This window comes from Thermobia domestica, chromosome 7 (assembly GCF_964235325.1).
Source record: "Thermobia domestica chromosome 7, izTheDome1.hap1.1, whole genome shotgun sequence".
NCBI classification, from domain to species: domain Eukaryota; kingdom Metazoa; phylum Arthropoda; class Insecta; order Zygentoma; family Lepismatidae; genus Thermobia; species Thermobia domestica.
Window position 1 is genome coordinate 95739049 of NC_137460.1, and position 22428 is coordinate 95761476.

Here is a 22428-nt window from a genome sequence, read left to right on the forward strand (position 1 = left end):
CTATGTGACGTAAAATAAATACAAATGAAATTATAACAAATTGTTGTTATACGAACACAAAATTATCAGGAAATGTAGCCTACATGTTGCACAAACGGCAAACAATAAAATATCTTTAATAAATACATTTAAGAAACAGGAGCAACGCTATAAAATATTAAAGAGGCATTATATGACTGTTCCCACAACATTGTTAGCTCCCCATTTTTTTAGTGGCAAAAATAATTGAAGTATTATTTATATATTTCTGAAAGTTTAGAGTAGCAGATAACATAGTCTGCATTGTGGTATCCCCCACCACCGCTTTTTACCTTCTAGATCCACCAGAGACGAGATTCGAGAAATTTCTCGTCTCGTCTCTTATAGAAGCTTAAAATTCACTTCTCGTCCCTCGGGCAACACTATATATAATGCAAATTTATTTTGACAAAGCAAGGGCTACTTTAAATAGACCCAAGGAAGAAAAATCAGTAAAACGACATAATGAAAATTTCAATTGATTTGAAGGACAATGAAAAATACTTCCCCATATAAAGCAATCGGGTAATGAAGATGGCGTGGGGTACTTAATACCTTAATGGTACAGAAATTAAGAAAGTCTCTTTTCATAAAAATACGACGCTACGCAAGCATATGCTACTCAATGTTTGATGTTGTTGTTGATTCGTGTTTAGCGTCCCTTTTAGCAAGTAGGCTATATGAGACGTGGACCTTGCAGCTTAATATGGGGTCCGAATCACATAAGCTCCCGCCGGGAATTGAACCCGTGTTTCCTGCACCACAAACGTGTACACTAACCATATAACCACTAGGAACCTTCTATTCGATGATCTCTTACGTTCACCGTGTTCATTATAATGCGCTTTTTCCGACGTACTAAATACACATTATTTCCTGTTACGCATTTTAATATAAAATTCCACTTTCACGCGGCTGAAACGTAGTAAATTTCTTTTTTCCTTTGTGATTCCTCCCACCTTTTCCCTGTTATCCGACGATAAAACAGTTTGCACTTCCTGACATTTTAATGTTCCAAGGCCTTTCGAAAATTAAGGTATATGTAAAATAAAACATATACGTAGTAGAGTTCGTTGGATTTGGTTATGTGCGACTTTCTCTCTTAGTACACTTATGGTTATTGCTATGTGTGAAATTATTGTGTGTAATGTTACACATATGTACTCATCAATTTATTCTAATTAATGTACGTATGTTTGACAAAAAGAATCCTGTATTTGAGTTCAGTTGACGTAATAACTTGTACTATTTGACGCAGTTTTACTGATGTTCTTTTGTTGACTTCTTTTTTGTGTTTTTGCGTAATAGGTGTACTGTATTTCTTCTGTGCTATAAAGATAAAAAAAAAATAAAAATAAAAAATAAAAAAATAAAATCCCTTTCGTCCTATTACAAATTTATTTATTACTTATTATTATTACTGTATGAGATGTGGCTATTGAATTCGAAGCATATACAGTCCCAGCGGAAAATGAATCCGGATATCTGGCATAAGTTAAAAATTCAATGACTGCTGGGTACTGTGCCGTCTTGATTTTTTGAACCTATTGATTTGTATATAAAAAAATATAGGCCTACTTAAAATAATAAGATGAACGAGAGTTTTAATGGTTCGAATTTTCGATTTTCTTCTTCACGACTATTTAAATAACCCTTACGTTGGAAAAAGATCAAGTATCCTCCTATAGGCCAATATTTCTTCTTTCTGTAATATCTATTATCTGCGAAAAAATAATCAAAGACAGGCTTCTCAAATTCACGTCGCCTTACATTCACGCTTCTCAGCATGGCTTTCTACCGAAAAGCTCAAGTCTCACAAACTTAAGTACTCTTCTTTCCTGTGCAGTTCAATGTATAAATAACAATACTCAATTACATGTCATTTATTTTGATTTCTCCTAGGCCTTTGATTCTGTCAGTCAGATTCTTCTTCTCCACAAGATTTCCAATAGGCTTAATGTACATGGTAAATTTCTCTCTTTAATCACCAGCTATCTAAAGGGCCGTAAACAGAAAGTTGTTCTTCAGGGCCGACTTCTAATTCCCAACCTGTGACCTCGGGGGTGCCTCAGGGAAGCGTACTAGGGTCCCTGCTATTTGTCCTGTATATGGACGATCTCTACTTTCACCTATCAGTTAATCCTAGTGGCCTTTTGCTTTTTTGCTGACGATTGCAAATTATATAGAGAAATATCAAGTTTCCACGACACAATTGCCCTACAGGAAGACATAAATTATCTTGTAGACTGGTGTGAAATGTGGCAATTGAAACTTAACAGTAAGAAATGTGACAGTATTACAATTACTCTGAAAAAGTCTCCTGTTCCCTCCAAATACCATATTAACGATTCCTCTATAACACATTCTGCCAGTCATAACGTCATCTTTGATTCGAAACTCTCGTTCTCTGACCACATCTCCTCAATAGTTAAGAAATCAATGCATATGCTGGGGCTTCTTTACCGATTCACTGAACTACGTACTGTGGCATCATTAACAACATTCTATAAAACTCTAATAGCACCCAAGATCGAATACTGCTCTCCCATATGGGCCATGGCCGCATCTACACATCTCTCTAGACTTGAGTCTGTTCTCAACTTCTTTATTACAATAGTACGTTTTCGTGTTCCCGCAGTTCGAATATTACCTAAGGAGGAAATTTTGCGATATCTTAATATCCAGACGCCGGAAGTACGCAGAAATAACTCTGATTTGAAGTTTCTTCATAAGATTGTTAATGGGAACCTATGATCAGAAACCCTAATTCAACAACTATCCCTTCCCGCAAAACTCGGAATACCCACCTATTCCACCTTGCACGCCCTAGATTGACAATTATACAGAGGTCTCTTTTTCACCGAGTACCGAACTATTATAATGATCTAACTAGTGAGGTGGACATGTTTTCGAGCTACCCGGTGTTTGAAAGAGCAATAAAACGGGTGCTGGCCAAATAATATTACTTGTGCACTGTTTGTTAATACAGTACTATTGATGTTACTGTTGTTGTTTATTTTTTAATTTTTTCCCTCCGCTTGTTGACATTTCCCTGTGTAAAATGGCACAATTATGCTGTATCTGGGAATTTGTTCAATAAATAAATAAATATGTATTGCACGTATATGAAATTAATATTACTTTACTACCAAAAAATACGACTCTACTCGTTTTGTTGTCTCGTGGGCAACACCAAGGGCGCCGATCCTGGGGGGGGGGACAAAGATCATGTGGGCTACCCTGTATTTTTATGTATATGTATTTTTGTATGTATTTTCTCTTGTTGTATGTATTGTTATATGTATTTTTTTTATGAATCCCCCCCCCCAAAGTTACAGAGAAATCGGCGCCCTTGGGCAACGCTACTTGACTATTCTGCCTGCCACTTTTTCTTTCTTTCTTTTTTCTTTTTTGTAAATCACTCATTAACAACATACAATATCATAATTTTGGAAAGTTATAGTCTTTCTATTTCAAGTGAGCCATCGGAAAGAAATGTGAAACATACTTCGTCCCCACCCCCGCCACCCTCCTACGGAGGAAACCTTTCCTTTTCTTTGGGAAAAGAAAGAACCGTGTCCTCATCCAACTATTGAAGGATCTCGGCCACAGCAACTTTTTTCCTCCTCTTTCGAGGGAGATACTGGAAAACACATATCGGCAGCAGCGCCAGCAGAGACATACTTGAAATAGAAAGTCTCTAGTAATTATACACTTATAGTATTACATACACTAATAGGTATTTTCAAGGGCTTTAGGTAGTGCAGAAATCGTTCCCTTCACTTAACATCGTATACTACGCACCGAGATTTGAGGCCCATAAGAAAAAAAAAATGTGGAAGGAATTCGTAGTTCATTTGAAGTGAGTGTAAACGAACGCTATTAGCCAATAAATGACACTACATTTATCCCTTTATCTTACCAATATATTTTCTAGTTTTCTTTTTCTTTCTTTTTAAAAAAAATATTTCAATGAAATTCAAGAGATGAATATTCAAACTTTGTTTTAAAAAAAATCATGAAATACCGTCTTTACGCGCATAATGGTTACCCTCGCATAAAAGTCGTACCTTAAGTTTGTAGTAAAAACATGTGCTTAAAAAATTTCCCTCCATAAAACTTACAGTCTACGGGATTTTTGTCTTTGTGAACGAGATTTTTTTTCGAAGTTACTTATCTTGGGGAAGTACGAGCAAAAGAACTTTACGTGTATACTAATACATAACATTGTGGCCCATCTATGAACAGAGATTAGACCACTTACTTCCCCCCTCCATTCTGCGCGTACCCCTCTAAGTATCACTCATGCCAATATGGTACCTGTTAAACAACCATCTTGTCTGTTTAATTTTTTATAAGTCTGATTTTTACAAGTTTCAATATTTTTCCGTATGTAGGCTGTATTTTACTTTTTATGTTGACACAATGCTGTATGCATCAAAATTTGAACTTGTTTTGATCGTAGCGATAATTGAATAGCAGCTTTCGTCGAGTAATAGTCGCAGTTGGATTTTCGTATTAAAAAATTGTTACAAAAAGTGCCACTATTACGCAAGTAAACACGGTAATCTGTGCAGTTTATGATATATATATATATATATATATATATATATATATATATATATATATATATATATATATATATATATATATATATATATATATATATATATACATACATGAGGGCCATTGCAAAAGTCATGGCAACCATTTTTTTTCTCTAAAATGGTAACGATTAAAAAAAATTCTGAAATATGCAAATGGAAGGTTAGTTCATATGTAAACATTACATGTAGGGAGATGGGTGAACACACACACACACACGACCATAACGGTATGACACGAGAAAAAAGACGAAAAAAAAATTTGTCGTTTCAAACATGTTTTACTGTCAATTGCAACAGTACACAATAGTACAGGAAATGAAATGAAATTTTTGATTTTTACGTCCCACGGTTATGCCGGTTAGGCTAAAGGAGACGGTGATGATGAGAGATGAATGAAATGTTGGAATGAAGAAAATGGGAGGAAACGGAAAAACCCCGAGAAAACCCACGCACACGGTGTTTTCTCGGGGTTTGCACCACAAAGTTCACTTGGCGGGAGCAGGGTTTGAACCCGGGACTCCAAACACCAGAGGTGAACGCTCTACCACTGAGCCACCGCGGCCCCCACAATAGTACAGGGCAGGAACACGTAGCTACATTTGCAATTGACAGAAACACTTTTGGAACGACATAATTTTTTTTCGTCTTTTTTTCTCGTGCTATATCTTTATTGTGGTGTATGTATTCATCCATTTTCCTACATATAATGTTTCCATATGAAGTAATCTTCGATTTGCATATTTCAGAAATTTTTAATTCTTTACCATCTTCGAGAAAAAAAAAATAGTTGCCATGACTTTTCGAATGACCCTCGTATATATAGGTTCTTTTTATTGTTGAGAGTGTTATTATTCGAAACATGTTTCTAGAGGCGCGCACCCAGAAATTATCGTTGGGAGGGGTCATAGCTGGGGGTACAATACTATAAGTCACTACCAATGGCGTATTTACGATTTTGTTTCGGGGAGGGCTTTGCTAATTTTCGGGGGGGGGGGGGGCTTTGCCTGAAAATGTGAAAATTCTGCAGGATATTTCATATACTTTACTATAGTAAGTAAGATTTCGGGGGGGCTTAAGCCCGGAAGCCCCCCTAAATACGCCACTGGTCACTATCTATCTACTGTTGAATGGGTATTATCGTGCACCCGAAAAAATACTTTCAGTATATTAAAAAAAAGATATATACTTTTTTTTATAATAGAAAGTGTACAGATGAAGTGTAAGATCAAAATTTCATGCTACATCAATCATATTGTAAAGTGTACAAATGTATGTTAAGTTAGGATGTTTTCGGGAGAGGTCCGGACACAGTGCTCACCGCACGTGGTTGCGCCCAAGTATGTTTCTGAAGAACAAAATTAAGTGTTCTCTACAATGATTGTTTTGGGGGCATAGTGTCAATATTGATCTCGTGTATTTGATTTAACTACTTATGCTGTCGCAGTATACAACATACATTGAAAAGATAGGGAAACGTGCCGTGACCTGTTGGCAACATTGGAACATTTAGAGTTACCTTAATAACATTTTGTAGGTACGATACTATCCGGTTCATTTTTACTATTTTTTGTATAGTCTGTATTTGCTTCAAGTTATTCATTAAAAAAAAAAAAAAATGACGAGGAGCATAAAGGAAAACCCTTAATGCTTTTGAACTTTCCTGCTTGGATCCTTGGGTATAACCCTAATTTATGGAGTACTATACAAAGGTCAAACCAAGAATCACGTACACAAAGTTTGCTTAGAAATCCAATACAGTACAACCTCGTTTATCCAGCCCTTGTTGATCCGGATCAGATTTGTGGACATTTCAAAAAACAGCTGTCGACGCATGCAGATTCTGCGCACTAGCTGACAAACATTATGGCATACTTGGAACATCAGCCCGACATCATTCCAGCTGAACCATTAATGATAAAGCGTGTGCATGACCGTGCTTCATTCATACCCCACACGTATTTGAAACAAAAGATAGGGGACAACAAATAATGTGAAAAGTTATCGTAGTAAACAAAGAGTCTGCTTAGTTTGCTTATTACGCATATTACCCGGATTGTCTTTAAACCAGTTAGTCCTGATAAACGAGGTTGTATTGTATTAAGATATCACTGTGCATTAAACGCAGCTTTTACATTAAACAATTTTTCTCGTTACAGATAGCTGACTATTCTAATTCATCAGGGAAATTTTGTTATTGGACATTCCATTGATTTTGATCTCAAATGGACGAAAGGAAGGCAAGCTTTGTTCGTCTTTCTTGTAACCTAGACAAAGACACTGCAGTCGTTTTCTCTGCTCATACAGAGAGCCTCAACAATGGTTTTGTGCTCAGGTGAGTGTTTTTAAAATTCCTTTATTCTTACTTTGAGAATTTTCCTACATAATCTCATCAGATACAAAGATAATGGGGATAATTTTGGAACTGGGGAGCCAAAATCAGACAAAATCACTATGTTTACAGGAGAAATGAGTTGATGTTACGTAAGGGAAATTACTAAGTAGGGCTAATCCACGCCAAATCGTACAGCGAAAATGCAATTTTACACCCGACCACCTCCGATTGCAATGAAATTTGGTATACAGTATCTTTAGACAAATATAAGAACCCGTATTTTTTATTCTGCCCATATTAGCTCTGGTTTGGTTTTGACAGCCTTCGAAAGAGAACTCTGCCCGACGAATTTGTGTATGCTGCGATAAATGAACGGCATGTACCTCGGAACTTCAACTGAGCACCATAAGGCCACGTTTGACCCAAATGTATTCAAATTCATCAGATTAAATGGAAATTGCATGAGGAGTTTACAAAACAGGTCCAAAACGGCATAATTACATTTCCAAACCATGAAATTTAGTTTCAAAATGGCGGAATAGAATTTTTCGAAGGTACTTATTAAATTACGCATAACTTTTTTCTCTAAGAGGGGAATTCAATGAGTAAATGCCGGTTAAGGGAGTACATAATGCTCTATTAGGAGAATAAAAAATATCCGTGGGTTTTGGCTTGTAACAGCCTATAGAGCGCCTAAGTCAATTTATGACCTTAGGTTTAAGAGTACGGGCAATACACCACAGATATTACAAAATATTGCATTTCGTAAAAGAAGCACGGCACTTGGTAACTGGGGTAGTAGTTTCTAACAGAAACTATTTTAGTACAGTCCCCATGAAAATATACCTTAAAAACCAAGATGGCGGCATTGCAAAATGGCGGCACATGGTAGCTAGTTTTACGTCACACAAATACAAATTGATGTAGAGCCGTGTAACAAAATAGGCAACGTAAATATTCATACGAACGCTATGAATACAAAATTACCAGACCACAAAGATATTGAGAATTCAAGATGGCGACCTTTCCTAAATATTGTTTTGGGAACTATGTACTGCAAATTTCAAAAGAAATGTTCACTGTATTTAGCAAAAAAGTATACCGCTTCAGAAAGCACACTTACCTAAGTTATTTTAGAACGAAATCCGACAAGAAAACTCCCGTAGGATCCAAGATGGCGGCCTCTGCAAATGTCAGCATGTAAGTAATGGTTTCCTTATATCTACACTACAAATCCAAGAAGAGGCATACAACTTCTACAGAGAAAAATATGTATTCACATTAATATTTAAATATAACACCTTCAGAAGATACACTTTAGGTTTCAAGATGGCGGCTGTGTACGTAAGTTGAAGTGAATAGAACGTCAAACAATCATACATGAAGTACCTAACTTGAAATATTTAACGTTGAGTTATGCTTAGAGTACATTTAATTTCGTTTAGTCCATGTTGCCTGAATGTCCTTAACACTCTTTGCAGTGAGTTTGTATTGCAGCCTTCCGAACTACGTGATAGCGTCAGGAACTTCTATCGCACATAGAATATTCGCAAGTGGGACCCAGCACTTATCTTCTCTGCCGTGGTTTTTATCCTCTGGCCGGTACAACCTCCTTGAAGGCCAATGAGGATGCATAAATTTGATCCATACATCGTTGCTGTCGTCGTCAAGTTCTAATATCTTCTCAATATAACACTGTCCTTCGTATACACAACTAACGTAGGAACTAAGTTGAAGTTCTCTGAATCTGGTCACCTGTGAAAAGCTGTGCCTCAGAGAAAAACTTTCATCGTTGCTCATCCTCTATGCAGCAATTTCCGTTGTGGAGACTGCCTTGAAATAATGGTAGGAACGGGTTCCTAGTACAGTTTTATGTTTTGTAAAACGAAAGTTTAGATTAGCTGCCACGGCAGTAACATCCTGTTCCTTGATAAACTGGACGGTCACTTTAGGTGCAAAGTGTTCACTGCAAAACTGTGACATTTCCTGCGCTGTACATATTTGTTTTTTGTAAGGTCTCTGCAAGTTTGCACGCGTTACACTTCTTTTGACAGTTCCGCCTATACCATCACAAGCAGACTTGCCGTGGCTTGTAGGGTGAAACGTCCATGATGCTTCAATTGAGAAATCCTGCTCATTATAACATAAGTTCACTAAATTCTTGTAGTTTTTATATTGGGCAGCACTTCCATCTGTGACATACTCAATCTTGCTAACACCAGGATGCTGATCTCTTATGTATTGTATCACTCTGCTCTGTACTTCATAGACAAAGTTAACATCGTGTTTCATATACTCAGATATGAAACACATTGATTTTATACGCAGTTCGTCATCTTCACGGAAGTACAATACCACTGAGTGTACGGTACTAGAGCAGTGTGTCCAATGATAATACTGCACTTCGTCCTGCAAGATAAAACCATAGTTTTCTGCGAAATCCATTAGAACAAGCATTTCCTCCGAAGTAAGATTTTGTTTCCTGTCTTTGACATACTGCATTTGGTGTTTAGAAATATATGAATGAGGTATCAAAATCTCAAGTTGTTGTATGAAGTTGGGTCCTGTCCGTAGCTACCCATTGCGAATATTGTATCTCATCTGTATCATCATAATCCTCGAGAACACTTCTAAGAAACGTTTCTACTTTTTGCGACGAGGGACACTTGTCACACGTTCTGAGCATACATTGCCGATTACTACTGTCACAAACTAACATATCAGTCAGTTCACTTAGTTTAGATTTGTCTAAACCTACAGCATACACAAACTGAATGCGTCTCTGGCTGACCCGCTGTTACACACCATTTGGGTCGTAGTTGATGAAACTTAGAAATACCGATTTTGAGATCAGGATATTTTTCCTTGAAGGCTCTGTAAAGTTCCTCAAGATTGCATAATAACAAGCGTTTCTGTTTATAAACGTTTCTAGCAACACTAATTTTGTCTTTTGCGCCAGGCATAAGACGACTGTACTCATCATCTTCGTAAAACGCTTTGGCCTTTTCTTCAACTTCTGCAGCAAGTTTCCGTCCTTCCGGCGGTTCAGGTAAAGCCAAGATTCCTTTATTGCTAGACAACCATCGTGCTTTATTGACTATGTACTCTGAAACTTGAAATTCAGAAGCTTTTCTCTGACGTAACCACGAGTGGGGTGCTATCGTTAATATCTGTACTTTTTCTCTTCTAGAAGTACATAAGTTCAGTTTTTCCTTCATTCTCTCAACAAGATAATCAAGATCTTGGGCTTTTTTCTCCAGGCTACTCACGGATTCTTCTGAAGAATCGGAAGAATTAGTTACTAAAACATCACACGGAAGTTTCAACACACGTGCCACTTTCGGTTTTATTTTTGCTTTCACTTGGGTTACTTTTCGTTTAGCATACTTTATTTTCGTACGGGATGACAGAGACTTCACTTTTATGGGGGATGCACCTACATTCATCATTATTGAGTTCACATCTTCTTTATCTGCAGTTGAGTATTCTGGGGATGGGGAAGAAAGCATTTCTTTTGTAGGCGCCATAGCTATAGAACAACTGGGATAAACGTTGTCGTCATCACTAATGTCAGGTTTCAAAGATTTTCTGCAATTGCCACAAATTTTTGACCAGGTAACAGCGTGATTCCTTTCCTCTTCTGAACATCCTTTGCATAATGGAGCATTATGGAACGTAGATCAGTTTTTCTTACCTTCTTGTGGCATTTTAAAGGATCACAACACTTTTGACACTTTTTCTCAAAATACTTTAAATATTCACAATAATGGTGTAAACAAAGTAAAGAATCCGTTTCTGGGACAAAGCCTTGTATTCTCCACACAAGTAGCTCTTTCTCTTCTTCACATAATTCAGAAAAACTAACGACGTCTTTTTTATTTGTATACCCGTCCAAATGACACTTAGCATCAAGCAATAAACCTACACTACATTGTCCGTCAACAGAAAGAGAACAAGGACCCTATTTTGGTTCATTAGTCATGTCGTATGGTTTACGTTCCACTGCGCTTCTCTTCACTATCGAGGAACCAGTTCTTTAATCACTGTCCGATACGTACACAAAAGCCTAAAAAAATAAGTTCTTCCCTTTTGGTCAACACAACTAACAAGCAAAATTCAATATTTAAACACACAACTTGACACACTTGCTGCTCACACAACTTGCCTGAAGGCTGACTGCGCGACAACTGACTGCATGCAACCAGAATGTGCAAGGTCAGACCTGCAGATATGCAGGTTGAAACCTATTTATATGACTCATGGATTACACCTGTCATTGTATATACCTAATACAAACATTTGAAAATGCATGGATATGAAACTAACTGTGTTTGTTTTTTTGTTTGGATAATTGAATGTTTTGTACGTAGTTAGGCAGCAGTGGCGGCTCGTGACTGATCTGGTAGAGCTAACAATGACAATTTGTAGTTTACCGTGGTCAATAGGGTATTAATGGAGAACTTATGCTGAATTGAGTAGCAATGTAATGGCGTTACTGTCAGCTGGCACTCTAAAATCGAATACCAATGAGCGCTTGTATTGCAATATACAGTGCATACGATCCCAAACAATGTCGCCATCTTGAATTCTCAATGTCTTTGTGGTCTGGTAATTTTGTATTCATAGCGTTCGTATCAATATTTAAGTTGCCTATTTTGTTACATGGCCCTACATCAATTTGTATTTGTGTGACGCAAAACTAGCTACCATGTGCCGCCATTTTGCAATGCCGCCATCTTGGTTTTTAAGGTATATTTTCATGGGGACTGTACTAAAATAGTTTCTGTTAGAAACTACTACCCCAGTTACCAAGTGCCGTGCTTCTTTTACGAAATGCAATATTTTGTAATATCTATGGTGTATTGCCCGTACTCTCAAGCCTAAGGTCATAAATTTACTTAGGCGCTCTATAGGCTGTTACAAACCAAAACCCACGGATATTGTTTATTCTCCTAATAGAGCATTATGTACTCCCTTAACCGGCATTTACTCATTGAATTCCCCTCTTAGAGAAAAAAGTTTTGCGTAATTTAATAAGTACCTTCGAAAAATTCTATTCCGCCATTTTGAAACTAAATTTCATGGTTTGGAAATGTAATTATGCCGTTTTGGACCTGTTTTGTAAACTCCTCATGCAATATTCATTTAGTCTGATGAATTTGAATACATTTGGGTCAAACGTGGCTTTATGATGCTCAGTTGAAGTTCCGAGGTACATGCCGTTCATTTATCGCAGCATACACAAATTCGTCGGGCAGAGTTCTCTTTCGAAGGCTGTCAAAACCAAACCAGAGCTAATATGGGCAAAATAAAAAATACGGGTTCTTATATTTGTCTAAAGATACTGTATACCAAATTTCATTGCAATCGGAGATGGTCGGGTGACACCCCTGTACGATTCGGCGTGGAATGACCCAGTACTAACATAATACAAACTAACCTAACCTAAACTAACCTAACCTAGCCTGAACCATCAAAAACACAGAAAATATAGGGAAAAAGTGCGAATTAAAAGCAAAGAATTCTGGCCCCACGAATCTAAATATCCTAACCTAACCTAACTTAAACTAACCAAAACTAACGTAACCTACCTAAACCATCAAAAATTACAGAAAATATAGCAAGAAAGCAGGAAATTTAAGCAAAATATTCTGGTCCTCCAGTTCCAAAAATATGCCGAATAATGTAGACTTATAATTTGGAGAAGAGTTTTGGGGTAAATTTTGAAATAAATAAACTAGTTTTAATTAGATTTCTTTAAAGTATATAATCAGATATATCAATTAAATAAACGAGCATACATGTAAGACATGATGTGTTTAGTGAAAAATCGAGACAATTTGGTGTCTAGATATGCGTGGTTACCAGTACCACACACCCTCTCTTGGCCTGGAAACTAAAAAATTGCGGGTTAATATACAAGAATTTTACATTTCTGAGAGTCTGGGCCATTTTGGCCGTTCCGAGAGTTTAAGAAAGAAACGTAAACAGGTAACTTCGAACTCGAATTATTTTTGTTATTTAGAGATAAAAAGGGGTTTCCGCTTGTTTGTTGGACAGATTTCGTTGAATACGGGTTTCGTTGCATCATATTATAAAAAAAAAATAATAACAATAAAAACACAATGTGGTGACCTTCGAAATCTGTGAGGATAGGGTTTTATAAAAAAAAATATATATCTTCATTGCCCTTCCTGATGTCCGCTGTGGTTTACCCGTAAATTAATTTATGCGTCCCTTAATCTTCAGTTGATCCTTTGTTATGACGTCATATCCTTGACCTGACCACTCTCATTGGAAAGTCCCTTACCCCAAGTCTGGTTCGTTTATTAAGTATGATCTTGCTCACTCCCTCTGAGAGTGTCATGACTGGTCTTCGTGATCCATCATAGAAACCCAAGTGAATCATTTTTTGTGATTTCAAATAAACAAATGGATTTCTCTTTACTGTTACATGCAATACATGGGCGTGGCTGTATGTATATTTGTTTGTGTACGCATTTTCCATGCAATTAGTTACTAATTACATTAAGTGTTGGTATATCCCCACTCTATGCCTTAACGCAGTGCTTCTCAAACCTTCTTTCAAGTGAGAGCCACTTTTTATTAGTCAGAAAGCTGTACGGGCCATAATAGTCAGGTCCAGTGGTATCATTCAACCGGTTCGCACCAGTTTATCCGAACAAGTTGAAAAAAATTCCGGTTTCAGGAGCCAGTTGTTAAAATTCTTTCTCCACCTCTACTTTATTTCTTTCTTTCAGTTTAACGCCCCACGATTATGCCCGTTAGGGTAAGGGAGACGGATGATTAAAGCAAGTGAATGATGATGGAAGTATTGGTGGAATGAGAATGTAGGAGGAAACGGGAGTATCCGGAGAAAACCCACGGGCACGATGCTGTCTAACGCAAACATACTTGGCCGGGGATCGAATTCGGGATCCAACGCATCAGAGGTGAGCGCTGTACCACTGAGCCACCGTGCTTTCTCTCCACAGTGGCGTAACTATGTTATATTATCGAAAGTCGATATTAACAAAATATCGCAACTCGACTCGAATCGAAAGATCGAATAACATCGAAATAACGACTATCAAAATAGCTCGAAAAATATTGAAATGTCAAAAACTTGAAATATCGAGATATTGTCGGAGTCAAAATATCTGTTATTGAAATATTAATATAAAAAATTATTGAAAAATAGAAATATATCAAAATACTGTATATCGAAAAGCATCAAAATGTCGATGTATCAAAAATATCGAATACCAAAATATCGAAAATATTAAAATAAAGCAAAATATCAAAATATACTGTAGATATAAAAAAAATCAAAATGTAGATACTTGAAAAATTTCGAGTATCCAAAATATTGAAATATTGAAAAAAATTACAGTATCAAATATCGAAGTATTGCAAATGTCAAAATATCGGGTATCGAAAAATATCAAAATACTGGAATACATTGAAATCTTGTAATATATTGAAATGTCGAAAAGTGTCATATTCGATATCGAAAAGTATCAAAAAATCGATATATAAATTTATCGAATATCAAAATATGTGAAAAATATAAATTGTGAACATTATTTAAAATGTCAGATTTTGAAATATCAAAATTATGTAGGATATCGAAATATTGAAAAAGTCAATATATCGGTTATTGAAACATCGATATATCAAAACTATAAAAATATCGACATCTCGATCGTAATGACTTTTTGATATTGTACTTTTGATACGCGAAAATATAGATCAGTCGATCGATATGTCGAAATATTGCCAAATCTTAACCTTACGTTGCTCCACCTGTGGGTCATCCTTATTGGGCTGCCCGATCTTTATTTTCTTTCGCCTAGTAAAAGATCTAAATGTATGAGATGAGTAGTGTGTTTCATGCTCGTTTTTTTTTTTTTTTTTTGTTTTACCTGCTACTACTACCACCTATAATATTGCTTTAATAATAATAATAATAATAATAATAATAATAATAATAATAATAATAATAATAATAATAATAATAATCGTAAGCTAAAACTTTTCGTTGCAATATGAGGTACCACAAACTCCCAGAACATCAGCAAGAACTTAACGATGCTGAGTACTAGCGCCATCTTTGGTATTGTTTTACATTGAAAATTATACAAAATGTTTTCACTTGCTTAACTTATATGCTTTTCTTTCACTTACAATGGTTCAATCGTTTTCGTGGATCTTTCAACCTTAATTTAACTCATTTTGTGCCGTCATAGAATAGTGAAATTTTGTACAGCGACATAAATCCTGAAAATTACAATATTCAGTTGTTACTTCTATATATTTTTGTATATTTTTTTAAAATTAAATATTGATATTACTTTTCACTAACTATATATATGTATGTTCCGTTATGCAGTCAACAACATTTTGGAGTTGACATGTACAGTAATACATCCAAGAGATCTTGGTAAATTACTTCTGCGGTTGTGAAAATACGTAAGACTTCAAGAACTATGAGACAAAACAATCCTAATAAAATTTTTAAAAAATGATAAAATTAATTATTTTATAAGATGTACAAAAAAGGAGATTTTTTTGTCTGTAAAAAATGGTTCTAAGACTAAAAGCATTGAGTTCTATCATGGGTACCCGAAGGTGGGGCAGAGTGGGTCCCGGGCCCCCCTCTGGCTTACGAAAATGTATACGTAATATAGGAAACCACGAATATTAAATACCAAAAATAGCAGACATAATATAGCAACAATGGAGATGGACCCTCCCTCTAGAAAATTTTCTTCGGGCGCTCCTGAGTCCGATTTAATATATATAGCGAATCATTTAGTGCATCTTATGCTTTTTCCAGTTTACTTAGCCTAGTCCTATTTCTTTATTTATACCACAACAAAATTGTACGACAGAAAATGTATTTAGTTTGACTTAAAAGTTGAAAATAACATTTGAAAAAGGAAACATATTTTCTGTAAAAGAATTAACAAACAAAATAAAACAAATCGTATTAGAAAGTAAAAGAAGAGTGATTTGAAAAAAATGTACTTTTTTTTTTAAAAAAAAAAATGTATACGTTTATTATAGCTAGAACCGAAGAAGGATCATAGGAGATGTTTGACAAAATAGTTGACACTGGGAAATTATATGGAATGGAAATCAACATTTAAAAATCGAAAGTCTTGAGAATATCCCGTGGAAATGCGCCCTTACGGGTCAGAGTACAACAAAGAATATTTGAAGAGGTCGACCATTTCAAATATCTGGGAAGTATTTTGACCAGAGACGCTTACTGTACCAAAGAGATCAGATCAAGAATTGCCATAGTTAAAGAAGAATTCGACAAGAAAAGATCACTCTTAACTAATAAGAAGAAGTTGGTCAAATGCTATATGTGGACCATTGGACTGTATGGTTCAGAGACTTGGTTCATTACGGAAATTACAGAAGAAATATTTAAAGAGCTTCGGAATACAATGTTGGACGAAGATGCAAAAGATAAAATGGACAGAGAGAGCAACAAACGAAAACGTTTTAAAACGGATAGGAGAGGAAAGGACACTTCTAGAGGAATTAGGAAGGCCAATTGGATTGGACACATCTTGCAAAGAAATTGTCTTCTTCACACCGCCATGGAAGAAAAGACGGAAGGAAAGCAAGGAATAGGGAGAAGAAGAACAAAACTGATTGATGGCTTGAAAAATAGAAGAAAATGTTGGGAGTTAAAAGAGGAAGCTGAAAATCCAGAATTATCGAAGAAACATTTCTAGGCCCAAACTGAAAATTAAGAAGAAAAAGAAAAAAAATGTCATTAGTCCCAGAACCTGCCAATAGGCAGAATACTTAGAAAATCATGCGGAACATGCTCTCATGTACGTACTTATATAATACGTGTTATTTTTTCTTTCAAAAAATCTATGTTTAAGTTAAAAGAAAATCATGCTGAGTGGTGCTTTTATATACTTACATGATACCAGGGGCGGTTTTAAAAGTTTAATTTAGAGTAGACCCGCTCTCTAGCTTGTGGATACATATACACATTTGATTAGTTAATGACAGTAGGAAATTACTTTTGCAGTAGTGATTAATGCTATTTGTTAAATAATTATCTACCATTAATAGAAATAATGGAAAATATATTTACTGTTTATTGTATCTTTTTTGTGTTTATATATTTTTCAAAATTTTTGGGTAGGCCTGTGCCTACCCAGCCTATGCGCTAAAATTGCCACTGCATGATACGAATATATTAATTGTAATGTGAGCCAGGGGCGGATCCAGGGGGGAGATCTGGACGATCGCCCCTCAGAAGAGGAAACTTTCTTATTCTATATATATATAAATAAAACCCATTCCAGAGTTTGCAACTCTTAAAAGCAGCTCAAAGTAGCAGTATTACAACCCACCGCCCTCCCCAGAAGTCCGTCCTGGATCCGCCTCTGATGTGAGCGCACCCCATGCTTTCATTTTTAATCATGCATAAATAGAAAAAGTTACTAAAGATAATTTTCTTCAAACAGAACATTTTTTTTTAAAAAAACTTTTCAGTACAATTTATTTTATTTTGTTTAACTTTTTTTTAAAAAAAATAAGGAGGCTTTTTTTTTTAAAAAAATATTTAATTTTTGTTTACAATGAACTGGAATTGTAAAAGTTTCCTTTTATTGATTTACTTTTCAAATCAATTTATATATGCCTTACTTTATCAAATTAAAGTTAGTTGTAAACTATGTATGTAATATCAATGTTTAATAAATTTACTTTAATTTACGTAATAATAAATTTATATGTAAGTAGGTAATGAAAATTCATTCTGGAAAACAGGGACATCTAACTAATTTTGGAGAAAAAATAATTAAAATTGTACTTAATTTCAAATAGAAAAGAAAAAAATTATTCCCCAATTATATATATATATAAATAAAATCAGTGGGCTAAGAAATATGGATGGCGTAGGTACGCCGTTAAGTCGATTTATTTGTGTTAATTTTCCTGAGAGTGTGTCTTTTTTTTTTCAGTTATTAAATATTTCTGGAAAATTCTTTACAATACGGTATCTTCTATATTATTTGTTCCTTCCTCTGCTTGGAATTTCTTGTGGTTTCTATAATAAATCATTCAACTAACATATAAGGAAAAGAGTATTTTACGGGTGTGAGAGTAGGCAAAAACGTATTTTATTGTTTACTTTTTTTTTTCTTCTTAGCGTGCAGCATTGCGGGAGAAAACAGAAAGACAGCATAAATTGTGGTTGCACTTCCTTTTTCTGCACTCTTTCGCTTTTTCTCTTTCTCTAGTTGGAAACGGCAACTCTTGAGTTATATACGTGCCCATGAACTTTCTCTTAACGACTGAATACTCTTGGAGACAGTTTTCATTGTCCAGATTTTTTGGACATAGTCCAGAGATGGCTTTTGCTCTGTTGTTCTATACAATCGTAGGCGGTTTAGCGAAAGTAAAATAATAATAGAAATAAAACAAAAAATCCTCCAAATTGAAGAAGTTGCCAACTAGGTCCAGGGTAACAGATTTTGCAGATGGTGCTGCCATTGTACTCCACTTTAAACTGCTACGTTACTGCCATTGTTCTATGGCGTTAGCCTGAAAAGAAACAAATAGTAATTCTAATCAGAGAAGAATATAAATCTACCAGACGCTGGAACGGATGATGTCAGCTGAGTAATTTCGTTGGGTAAGGTTAATGTCTTCACTTGGGAGACCCCTGGGTTTCCTCAATAGGCTGGTACTACTGGCGTGAGTGTTTCAGTTACACTGAACATCTCGCTATCTCACAGAATAGCTGAAGTCTTTTGCCTTCTTTCAAAGGTCCATTGACATCGTAACTGAAATAAGTATGATGGTCCATGTACTCTCATGATGTACAAAAAAAAAAAAAAAAAAAAAAAAAAAAAAAAAACTCTTCACAACTCAATATTCTTATCCTAGATATAAGATTGACTCCGCATAACACTAAACATATCACCAGGAACGCCATATAAAGATGTTTAATGTCTTCCATGCACGAATTACTATATTCAGAGTATATACAATCACTAACAGTGGCGGCGATTGGACGTTGTCTGAATATTTGTATATCAGTGTTAGTTTTCGTGGTTATTTCTCACACTGTGTTTGACGCAAGGTTGTTTTTCCGTATATCATATTTCATATTTTATTAAGTAAATTGACACGAGCAAAGCAAGTAGGTACTAGCCCTTTGTACTCTTAAACAACGATAGTATAAGAAGAGATTCGATTTCTTGCTCATGAACATCTTAAAATTCTGTGTGATCAAATTATTTAATAACAAATTTGCGAAACATATAAATAGAAAGGATAATATTATTTATAGTAATACATAATGAGGCTTGTTTTGTAGAAGTTATATTGAAACTGGGGATTAATGAACAACTTATATTTTTAGTTCTACACATGCTATTAAATATATGTTATTACTGTTAGAAAATGAAACAGAATAAATACTACAAACATATATGCAGCGACATATAAAGAAATATGCAATTCCAATATTAATTGCTTTGAATTGCAATTAAAACGCAATTCTTGTAACTTTCTTAACTCCTCGGAAAGACAAATAACCAATACGTACTCACGAAACGGCAAATATTATATGGCATCATGTTTTTTCTATGAACCAGTAATACATAGGCCTGCATAAACTTTACATTTCCAATTGAAACTACATAAAATTAGGGGTCAATTAAAAAATTGGGGGCAACTGACCCTCTTGCCCCCCTAATCGCTGCCCCTGCTCACTAATATTTAATAATTTGAAGTATCAACTAAAATGTATTTTACCTGTTTAAACAATGTTCATACTCATAATGCGAGGTGAAAGTTTGATATTGCTAACAAATGCACGATATCGCCGTTTTGAATTTGAATTTTGCTTCCTTATATAACACGGAAGTAATAAAGGACAGAACCCTATTAATGAAGGCTCCAAACCCCGACCGAGATTTGAATCTGATACAGTTTGCGGGTGCACATGTCATCATCATCATGCTGGACCATCCACCACAATACATAAAGCGTTCCCCACCGTACCATCTCGCCTTCCATAGAGGCGAATAACATCCGGAAATTGAAGAGAAATTAATGGAAGACACAGTTCTCTTAGTTTAAGAAATCTTTGCTCTTCATTGATGTGTCGCAAAACTATTTTGATTTGCAGTGTTGGTGCTTGATCCGCTGTGCATCTCATGAGTACTTTATTAGGAAGAGTGGGTGCTATGGCCTTTGTTCGTACAATAACATACTTTTCTTGCTTAAGCACCTTCCATCTGGCTTGAAGTCAAATCAACGACAGACTCGTTTTGTTCTGGAGAACATTTCAACATCTGAACGCAGGGGCGGACCCAGGACCGACTTCTGGGAGGGGGGAGGGCGGTGGGTTGTCATAATGCTATTTTTAAGGGCTCCAAACTCTGGGATGGATTTTATTTATATATAAAACAATAAAGTTTCCTCTTCTGGGGGGGATCGCCCCAATCGCCCCCCTGGATCCGCCCTTGTCTGAACGTTATAATCACCCTTTGTCTGCTTCTCTAATTCTTTTTTTAACTAGCAGTAGACATAACATCTGTCTGTTTATAATTACGTAAGTACTCATATTTCATTTTTTATTTAAAAAAAACAAACAAACAATAAAACAGAGTAGCAATTATGTTTCCACCAAGGTATGAAAATGTTTCCCATTCCTTTTATTCGATCATCGAGAAGACACTTTTTGATACAGTACTAAATTTTTCATTACACTACAGAAGCGTATTTAATACATACATAAAAACTATCCATTTACTTCTCAGGCGATTTTTTTCTCAAGTATTTATTGCATCTCGAAATACTCACTGCAGATACACGTGACAACATCTCAGAATACGACACTGCGTTATCGCTTACCTTAACTCGGACTTAATTTGTTTGGTGTGTTCTGTGATCCTTGCCGAGTTGTGAAATGGGTGACCGAAAGGAGCATGAGTTGAGTTGATTTTGAGTTTAATGTCCCTTTCAGCAGCGAGGCTATATGAGACGTGGACCTACTGATTAACGTGGAAACCGAACCACATGAGCTCCCGCCGGGAATTGAACCCGGATCTTCCACGCCAAAGGCGCGTACGCTAACTGCTTAACCACGGAGGAGCTCGAAAGGAGCAGTGGATTTGTTTAAAAGGCTACAGACACGTTCGGATGTTATAAGTACGATGCTTTCGGCTATGCATCAATGAGGTGCGTTACGACCGTTCGATGTTCGCACGTTTCTTAGCTGGAAGAATGTGCGATTGTCCGTGGATGATGATCCCTGTCCTAGTTACACGTCCGTGAGTCGGAATGAGAAGAAAATTGCCCAAGTCAGTACACTTGTGATATTCGATCGTTAACTAAGTGTCCCTGAAATTGCGGGTAAGATAAACCTCGTGTCACCCAATTTTACACGAAGACGTAGTAATGTGACAAATATCAGCGGAATTCGTGCCGAGAATTCGCACACAGTAGCACGACACTTGTATCACAACCTAGCAGAGAACTAGGGAAACAGCCGGGAACGATTCAACATTCCTGGTCAGTATTATTATGACAGAGAATATGTGAACGGATTAGATCTCCAAACTAAGGTAATGTTGTACCAATGAAAGTCATCTGGAAGTGTTATTAATTATTTTATTTGACATGTTTAAGATCGTACATCATTAATTTGTTCCATCATGCCCAAGCTGTCAACAAGAAGGCTTACACAGCTATGTTACAACAGTTAAAGTGATTCCGTTCGTCGTAAACGACCGGTCAAATGAGCGTCTGGGGAGTGCCGTTTGCATCATGACAATGCTTCGTGTTACACTTCAGGAACTGGGTCCGACTCTTGAAAAAGAAAACCGTGTCCTTCATCATTCCCCTACTCGCCGGATGTAGTTCTGTGTGACTTTTCCTTTCCCTATACTGAAATCTACCTTTTAAGGGAAACTATTTGACAATATGTAGAACATCCACGATAACACGAAAAGGAAACTCCAATGCATTTCATAACAGGTGTTGGAATAATTGTGTATGTAGATGCAGCAGGAAAGTATTTTGAAAGGAACAAACATGAATAGATGGTAAACCATCCATATGATTTTTTTTTATAGTATCATTCCGGGAATTAAAAAGAACAGCCATTATATAAATTTGTATGAACTGAAATAGTAGTGTAATGGAGTAGCAAACTACATTCTAAAAATCCAGAAGTAATGGCGTTGGGACCTTTTCTCTCTGGCTGCTCATGTATGCGCTGTACTGCAAGATAAAGTAGTTTAATTAAATATATGCATTTACGTGACAGAATCAAACATGTGCATGTGACACATATTTATTTAATAAGCTACCAAACTGAAACAAAATGCCCTTTTTGTATTTTTAGTATTAGCTTAATCGCTTAAAGACAAAAAAATGTAATATACTTTTCTCATGATTGGAAATGTGTGGATTTGA

The 22428-nt window shown here is 35.9% G+C and overlaps 1 protein-coding gene across 2 annotated transcripts in view; it reads left to right on the forward strand.

The window, feature by feature from the left end:
- LOC145690294 (ATP-binding cassette sub-family G member 4-like) overlaps positions 1–22428 on the forward strand; it is a 103006-nt gene that overhangs the window by 25320 nt on the left and 55258 nt on the right. For both annotated transcript variants that reach the window (XM_081765066.1, XM_081765067.1), the window contains exon 2: positions 6782–6957. In XM_081765066.1, coding sequence (XP_081621192.1) covers positions 6848–6957 — 110 coding nt within the window. In that variant the 5' untranslated portion in view covers positions 6782–6847. The remainder of the gene's footprint in view (positions 1–6781; positions 6958–22428) is intronic.